Source organism: Aethalodelphis obliquidens, unplaced genomic scaffold (genome assembly GCF_003676395.1).
Source record: "Aethalodelphis obliquidens isolate GAN/ISIS:26980383/991018 unplaced genomic scaffold, ASM367639v1 scaffold17, whole genome shotgun sequence".
NCBI classification, from domain to species: Eukaryota; Metazoa; Chordata; class Mammalia; order Artiodactyla; family Delphinidae; genus Aethalodelphis; species Aethalodelphis obliquidens.
Window position 1 is genome coordinate 32868395 of NW_020837961.1, and position 9240 is coordinate 32877634.

Genomic DNA, 9240 nt, shown 5'->3' on the forward strand with positions numbered 1-9240 from the left:
CTGGTGTCTTTCCTTCTTCTCTCCCCTCCTCCCTACCTCCTTCTTCTTCTCCCTCTCTTCCTTCCTTCCTTCATTCCTTCCTTCCTTCCTTCCCTCCTTCCCCTTGTTTCCTTCCTAGGAGAAAGGATGCATTTACATTAGGATAGAAACTGTGCAAGTGAGGGCAATGTACTGGGATCCCAATATGCTTGCAATATTTTCATACATTTCCAAGGGTAAGTGACAAGTGGTTCTCACTAGAAGAAAATGTGAGTTAAAAATTGGGGCCAGGAGCTAAGTTCACCAAGATCAAAGATGATCTATTTTTAGATCATATAAAATACTGACCAATGTAAACATGTTGAATTTATGGATATGGCATAGATCATATTTAGTGAGATGGTTTCAAGTGAATGTCTTACTTTAATAACAGGTATTACATCACAGGATATACTTTATGATTGGTGAAAAATGAAGTCAAATGAATGCTGTGGGGATTTTTTATTAATGTGTAAGTTCAATGTTTTTGGACTACTTGTAAATATTTAAAAGATTTTAAATGCTTTTTTTTCGTGTATTTTTCTGAAAGAAATTGGTTAGACTCTAGGGAAAAAATTCTATGTACATTATGGTCTTCATTGGAAGACTTAAGAAGTAGATAGATCTCTATTTCTGTTAGGAAAGAATGCTTCTCCTGCCTTGCTGGATTTGCTTGCCAACAGAAGAGATGAATGTACTTAGTAATGTGTAAATTCCTATACAAAGTCCAGCCAGTGTTCAGTTCAATGATTCGCAACTTAAGATATTGGCTTAAAACCATTCAGGTAGAATGGATGAAATTACTTTTTTACTTTACAATGACCCGATGACTTTGGGTGGTGTGGGAAATGGAGACGTTCTCAGAACTCCACCCTTAAGTGTTGCAGAGAGGACCTTCCACTCAACACCCCCTTCCTGATGTACCGAATGTCCCTTGGTGCATTTTAATAAAAATTTTAAAACCCACAGAGCTATTTTAAAGCTTTAAAGTTCATATATCTTTATTTTTTAAAGCACTAATATGTCTCAGTTACATTTAGCTACAGTACAAAGAATAATAAAATAGCACCCGAGAATTTTTAGTAGGCTGTAAAGAATCTCGACTCCTATAGCCTCCTTAATATTTTCTCCTCTTCACTAAACACAAAAACAGAGTGCTCTCACTGCCACTCCTTCAGCCTATTGTGTCCCAAAAGGCCGGATTTTCATGCGAACAGCCCTGAGGGAATAATCCGCACCTCTGAAGGGGACCCAGACCACTCCGTTCTCAATCTCATAGGGACTGTTGTCCCTGGGGTCATAGGAGCCCCCGGGGTAGTAGATGCCATTGAGATTGGCTGCTTGGCAGTTGTTGTACCACCAGCCTCCTCCGTAGACTTCGGCACAATTGTCTTCCCACTTGTCTGCATCCCTGTCGAAGGTGCTGAAGCGCATGCCAGCATGAGAAGTGTACTCTGTCCCTTCCTCTACAGAACCCTCAATCAGAGCATCACCTGCCGTGCCCTCGTAGGAGGAGACCTGCAGGGCATAGCCTTCTGCCTCAGAGCCTACCCTCCAGTGATATTCTGCATAAGCCCCTTTCCCAGCCCAGTCTTCTAGTTCAACCCGAAGGATGGAGCCTCTCAGGGTTAGTAAGTGGAGGTATTCGTTGCCTAGCCAGAATTCTCCTTCTCCCTTGTCATTTAGGCTGCCGAAACCTTTCTTGTAGTCTTGCCAGGTCCGGTTAAAATTCAGTGAGCCATCCATTCTTTGCTGGATCAAAAGCCATCCTCCCAAACCGGTCTCTTGATCACAATAAACAGAAAAAATCTTACTGGATCCCGGTAGCTTGATATTGAAAATGCCACTTTGGGCACCTGAAGGATGTGTTTGGAGGGCATCATAACAGTCTAAAAAAAAAAATTAAGCTGGTTGGAAGAACTTACTCTCATTTAACTTTACAAAGTTAAATGGCCCAGATTAAATGAAGGCAGATACTGGCTTTCTTTCCCTCCCTCCCTTCCTTCCTTCCTTCCTTCCTTCCTTCCTTCCTTCCTTTCTTCCCTTTATAGAGAAAGGATGTGCTTACACTGGGATGGAACTTATGCAAGTAAGTAGCATTTATACATACACATTGCAAGGGGGATTTTTCTCAATGAATTTGGAACTTCACTTGCACATCCTGATTAATGGCAAGTAACCAGCAAAGATATCTAAGCATCATTTAATACTAATATCACTTGTTTCTAACCTGATCTCAATGTCAACTGAGACACACACTAAAAATATGATTAATCAGTTGAGTGACAATTTCCAATGGCACACATTTTGAATGGTAAAAGAATTTGGTTAAACAAATTTTAAATTGAGTTCCAGAGGGATTCATTCATTCATTCATTTAACATGTATTTATTGAGTGCTGACTCCACACTGCTAGGCATTTGGGAATACAGAGATGAACATGATAGACAAAGTCCCTGCCCCCATGGAACTTACAGTCTAGCACAAAAAAATAAGCAAAAGCCTGTAATTTCAATAAAGCATGATAGAGGGCTAAGAAAGAAGTAAAAGGTGCTATGGGAGACATATTGTAGGAGTAATGAACTTAGTCTAGGGGGTCACGGAAGGCTTCCCCAAAGGAGAAGTGCGGATACCTCTGGCAGGGCGAGTTTTAGCATGGCCTCTCTTGGTGGCATGTGCTCCTTTGAAGCCAAGATCCTCTTCACTTCCAGCCTCATCTGCCATTTTATAGCCCTTGCTTTCAAACGTGGAGCCTCCTCTGTTGATAGTCTTGCTACTGCTTGCAAACTCTCTGCCATGACTTGAAGTTTTACTACTGGAAGAGACCTCAGGTAGGCCGAGGGGGTGAGAGCTGATATCCCCTAAGCCTGAGCCCACAGAATGGATCTTACTGTCAAGCTCTTTAAACGTAGAGGAGAAAAAATCATCATTGTGCCTATGAAAGAAATCATCTAGGTTACCCCTGCCAGACAACTGCAAGTCTAAATCTGTGTCAGAACAGTCAGAGCCATCTTCGGAGTTTACCACTTCTTTGGTCGTTTCTGTGCGACCATCGGCATGTGTAATAGTCCTTGTGACGATTTTAGAGCATGAACGGCGAGTGGTGGCTGTGTAACCAGACGTCTTCTCACTACCAATCAGAAGCTCTTTATCTCCTTTAGTAGTGACCAGTTTACCTGTGTGAAGCTCTTTCTTTGTCCCTGGACTTACATTTCCTGACATCTCTTCAAATGTGCCCCAGTCTGGGTTGGAAGGCCTGATGTTCCCATGACCTGAGCTATCTGGCCTAAAACTTGTAGACACAGAACTTCCAGAGCTCCAAGTGCCAACACCTCCAGGCTCAGGGCGTCCAGTGTTCCAAGTGCCAGCACTTCCGGGATCAGGATGGCCAGTGTTCCACGTGCCAGCACTTCCGGGCTCAGGGCGTCCAATGTTCCAAGTGCCAGTGCTGCCGGGATCAGGATGGCCAGTGTTCCAAGTGCCAGCACTTCCAGGATCAGGATGGCCAGTGTTCCACGTGCCAGCACTTCCGCGATCAGGGCGTCCAGTGTTCCAAGTGCCAGCGCTTCCGGGATCAGGATGGCCAGTGTTCCACGTGCCAGAACCTCCAGGTCCATAGATCCCAGGGTTCACATTTCCAATACTACTAGTTGCAGGCCTCCTGGGGCTTTCTGATGCTGATCCTGTTCCATGAGATGCAGAGTCTCCTCTGGCTTGCCCATCTCCACCAAACCTCTCTAACTCCATTTTCATCTGCTGCGTTTCCAGCAGTGCCTTCCACTCTGGAGGGGCCTCCTGAAGCTGGCTCTTGAACTCTCTGGGAATCGGGCCTGGAACTGGCCTCATTTTTATCAGTGGTAAATATTGACTGTCTCTAGAGGGAAGTAAGTCTATGGCAGTAACCTGTTCAAGTTTCTTCTGCTGATCTTTATAGTCCTCCAGATCTACTTTATGTTCTAAAGCCCTACTGCATGACCCTTTGCAAGATCGGATCTTAATATCAATGTCCACCTAGAGGGGGAGGGGAAGATAAAGAAAAAAGGTAGCTATAATAAACTAGGTCTATTGAGTTCTTAGTAGTTAATTTAATTTTTGGAAACTGGTTTCATTTCTTTGACTTGGAGACCTACCAACCAATACTTCATTTATGTAGTATCCTCAGTGAAAGAGAGGTTGGGAATTCTAAGGCTGGTCAGGATAAGCAATAGGAGCATCTGGATTTATCTTAGAATAGATCAAGAGTGAAGTGCTATTCCCTCTGAAAGGAGACACTGATGATGTGATCCTCTGTGAGACTGAGGCTGAAGACTCAGAGACACAGTGATGTCGGGGACAAGCAGGGGCTGGAATAAGACGCAAGGACTGAGTTTTTGCTTTTGAACTTTACCATTTTACGTGCCCTTGGAAATTTTACTTACTAGCACTGAGATTTTTTCTTCATCTGTAGAGTGGGGAAAATAATACTTACTTTGTAGGTAGATGATGGCTATAACACAATGCTTTACATAGAGTAGGCATTTAATGAATGACTATTGCCTTCCTTTCCCTGCTATTCAAAAACAAAGAAATCTGGGGTCAGAGCCACATAATTACTCACCTCCAGTCGTTTCATATCTATCAGCTGATCCCTGACATTTTTCTGCAGAAGGTGGATATGCTGTACTTGTTCTATAACTTTGCGCTTCAGGATCTCAATTCTGCTTCTCAGATCTTCTGACACTTGGCTAAATGTATTTTCATTGTCTGAAATAGCAAATATGGGTACTGAAGTAGCTGCTGAGTGATTTGCTTGTAATAGCCAGCAAAAGAAGGAAATTTGCTTATGGATATTCCCCATTTTACTTCTATAATAGTTTGGACATTTAATTTGGGATTTCTAAATCTATTAGGCGTTTGATATTTGGACAATATCCTTCAGTCATCCATGGATATCACTTAAGATGCCTTATTAGTAATCCAAATAAATGCAGAAGACAAGAACTCTGAAATTTTAAAGGCATAATTGAGATAAAATAATCAGTTTGATTACATTCCAATTATTTCATTATATCCTTAATCAAGGGACGTGAATATATTCTTGGATTTTCTTACTGAAAAGGTTTTCTTCACAGTTATAGATTGGAAATTGTTCCTAAGCTTTTTTTAGGTCAACAAGATCATGCGCTTGCCAGTTGCTCTTGCACCATCAACTTTAAATTAGCCATGTGCCTCCCAAGGATATAAAGAGTAAAGGCAAGGTTTCAGGAGCTGAGGCCTTACTAAGCTCACTGCCCATGTCCAGAGTGAGTCCAGAGTTTCCTAGTCCTAATGAGACTTAGTCCTAGACCTATGAGAAAGAGACAACATGGCTCTATATTTTAAATTAAACAAAACAAAACAAAGCAAAACACTTCATAAAAGCTAGGTGGAGTCTGTGGGTTGCACTCCCAGCCCCACCACATGATAGCTTTGTGCCTTTGGCCTTTGAGAAAGTCCCCTGACCTCTCAGTTTCCTCCTTTGTTAGACAGAAACAGAAGTATCTACTCAAAAGTTTGGGCTCATCTTATTTTCCATGTATACTCTTAAAAAAGAACACACTTAAATTCTAGTCTTTGGTCCAAAATGCTGACTTACTTTGTGACCTTAAAGCAATTCTAAACCAACCTCCTTTACATGATATAAATAACAAAAACAAGCCCCTTCCTTAAAATTCAGGGATATCATAAAGGTATATTTTTCTGCATAAAGTACTTTGGAATAAAATCACAGTTGTAATAAGGAGACATCATATCTACTTCTGATTTTTGTTGTTTTGGTTGTGTGCTATAAAGTCAAAGCACTAACTGTAATACTTACTCTTAGAATTGGCAAAATCCCCTCTCAAAATATCGATTATGTTCCTGGTCAATGTGTTAGAGTCCTTATTGTTCTTCTGATAATCAAATAGTGAATTTTTTAGTTTATTTATTCTGTTTGTAAAATCTTGATTGACTTCATCAATCAATCCTTTCATCCTGCAGCCAGAAGGGCATTTGTAGTTCTGGAATGAAGAGGAAAAATTACATTAAGAGTCTATCTCTTGGAAACAGACATATGGGTGCCAAGCAGGAGGGAGGGTCGGGGGGAGGATTGGGAGTTTGGGATTAGCAGATGCAAACTAGTATATGTAGGATGGATAAACAGCAGGGTCCTACTATATAGCCCAGGGAACTATATTCAATATCCTGGGATAAACCATAATGGAAAAGGATATGAAAAAGAATATATATATATATATAAAAAAAACTGAGTCACTTTGCTATACACTAGAAATTAACACAACATTGTAAATCAACTATATTCAATAAAATTTTTAAAAATAAAATTAATAAAAGAGTCTATCCCTCTGATCCAGTATAAATTTGAAGGTTTCTATGAGCCCCCACTGCTCCCCTCCCCAGTCTCTTCAGATCATCTCTTGACCTAAACGTAGTTTAAGAGGGCTAGTCAGAGATCTTAAAGAAATTCTGGAATGGGGGTCCACTTAACCATAAATTAGAACCCATGAAATCCAGAGGTCGTAATACTCAGGTTCCTAGTATTTGCCTGAACGTACAACTAAAATCCAATCTGTTAATCCCACCAATGACCCAGAGTCTCAGAGGTAATATAAACAGTGCTCTCAGGACTAAGTTCCTTTCCATCTGTCTTCTTTAATTTGATATGTAAGAAGCTATTAGATTATTTCCCACTGGACAAGTTTTTTGTGACCTAAAGCATCAGCCTGTGTGAGCTGCCAGCAGCACAGCAAAGGACCGTCCTGCTCCACTCCCTGTGCCCACGGCTCACCCAGTCTTCATCAGAGCAGAAGGGCCAGTCCGACTCTTTGCAGGCAGACTGCTGTTTTTCCACGAGCCTTGGGCCACGCACACCTCCTCCTTCAGCAAGAAATTCACCTTCACTGGGATCTGCCGCCTTTAAGGATTCATAAACACACAAAAGAGAGGTCTTTAAGCAGATAAGGAGGAGATGCTGGCATGCCTGTAAATCCCCAGCAAGGGATCCAAGGGGCTCTGCAAGTTTCAGGTTTCTTATCTTTGGAATGAAAATCCTAAAGCCTATTTCGTGGAGTTGTGAGATTAAAGGAGATGAGTGTACAAATCTCAACTGTGTTCTACACTAAACAAGCATTTAATAAATGTTAGGAGCTTTAAAGGATCCATTATAAAAGGAAAATTATTTGAATCAACAAGCTTAGTTAAAACTGCCTTTACATTTTCATTCATGTCTGGAGAAAGAAAAATAATGGAAAAACTCAGTTCTTTCTCCTCTAACTCTGTTTTAGTAGGAAAAAAACCTACACCATCTTAGCTTAAGGTCTGTCTCTCCTTCAAGTATCTACCACAATGACCTTATGGGTCTATAATTTGAGCAAGTATATACAAGGACACAAATGTAGCCAATTCATACTTAGAAATGCTTTTTTGGGTTACTCACATAATAATTTATTTTTATTTGAAATGAAAAAAAGAACACTGAGAGCAAAAAAATATAAAAAGGTCCATGAAAGATACTTTTTTTGGAACACCTTATAATTAGAAATACAGATTTTAGAGAAAAATTTCTGTTGTGATCAAGTGAAATAAGATATATAGATATTCTTCCAACAAGATGTTATATCCTAAGAAATCAATGTTGGTTTTAGGTTTTAGCTATTTTTATTTTGTACCACCAAGTTACAACGATTTTTATGACCATCAATCTCAGTAGTTTATTCTTATAATTAGTTAACATTTTCTGTCTCATTCAAAAAAATACCCCAATAATAGTAATATTAACTCAAGCAATCAAGAACAACTTATTTAAGTGAACAAGTACAATCTTTTCATCTAAGAAATAAAATCATAAATTCAAACATACATTGGAAAAAGTGTAAAAACAGGCAAAAATTAAATATTTATACCAATAAGGGAGAAATAAATGAAACATGCATTATGCAAAGTATAACCTTAACAAATGATGTTAGTCTTGTTTCCCATAAAAATGTTTACTTATTATTTGTATAAGGGAGAAAATTATGTTAGAAACACTCTTTAGTTTCTTCTGCTCTGGTATTAGGGTTTATGAGCAATAAAGGAAAAGAAATAAAACAGAATAATTCACAGTCTGGAAGTAACTGAGATTTTGGAACATATTTACCATGTTTTTATAAGATAGAAGTTGAAAAATCTTGTTGAATGAAGTTTCTCTTCTTTTGCATAGGTCTCTGGAGTCAAACTTTAGGAATTATTGCAATATTTGTAATTATCTTAAAAGAATACAATTGCCTCCAAAAAACGTATTGCCTATCAATTAATCTCTTCCAATTTTGCTATGTAATATGTTTTCAAAAATAACTAATTTGCTTTTTATTTGTCTTAAAGAAACACAAAAACAACCTTTCAGAAAAGCTACATTAAACCACTGTTCTGCTTATTATGGACAAATAGCAATAAAATAATAACTAGGTTAAAAACTCTTATCATAAGAATGATCTGTTCTGTTAACTAGCAATCCCAAGGCTTTACAGCAACAAAGATGGCAAAAATTTCTTCTCTTTGAAAAAATCCAATGTAAGACCAAGCTATAGGTGTCGAAGATTCCCCTGTGAATTTTTACACTTTGGTCCCACTAAGTCTCCCTCTGAGGGTGATATTACCCTGTATTCTTGAGGTGTCAAGCCCATCTAGGGACTTGCCTCCACTGGCTACAGCTTATAAAGCTAACAGTGTGTGAGGACGTACACATGGCTGACTCAGACCTGCAAGCTCTTTGTGGAATAAACACCAGAGAGAAAGAGAAGAGGAAATAAAGAAGGCCATACCTGAACTGCGCCCATCACACTCAGGACCAGGAAGAGGACCCTCACAGAATCCATCTCTGCCGTGGGTGGGGCTGGCTCAAGAGGAGCACTCCAGCTGAGAGAAAGGAGGACTGCCTCCACACCGAGTTTCCATCCCATTTAAGTCTGCAGGAGGTCTGATTAATCATTATCTTTGTCCCGTTGACACAGTCAACATGCACCCTGCATCCCTTGCTCCTTCTGTAAAGTTGGTGTCCCAGAAGTTCTTGCTCAATTCCCTAAGCTTGTTTGCTTCAGATAAGCTGTTGCAAAGGTAGCCCAGTTCGTGGAAGATCCCACATTCCAGGAACAGGGTGACTTTGGGAATGCAAAGGGGAACATGGGAGGACCTATCTCTACTCGAGTACTTGAAAGAATATAG

General features: G+C 39.9%; 1 protein-coding gene across 1 annotated transcript; it reads right to left on the bottom strand.

The window, feature by feature from the left end:
- Positions 1-1197: 1197 nt before the first annotated feature.
- FGA (fibrinogen alpha chain) lies at positions 1198-8894 on the bottom strand. The gene is made up of 7 exons (XM_027117273.1): positions 8841-8894; positions 6827-6952; positions 5855-6038; positions 4616-4761; positions 3663-4029; positions 2652-3623; positions 1198-1907 (listed from the first exon to the last, which is right to left on the bottom strand). The coding sequence occupies exons 1-7, from the start codon at positions 8892-8894 to the stop codon at positions 1198-1200; spliced, it is 2559 nt and encodes an 852-aa protein (XP_026973074.1).
- Positions 8895-9240: the final 346 nt, after the last annotated feature.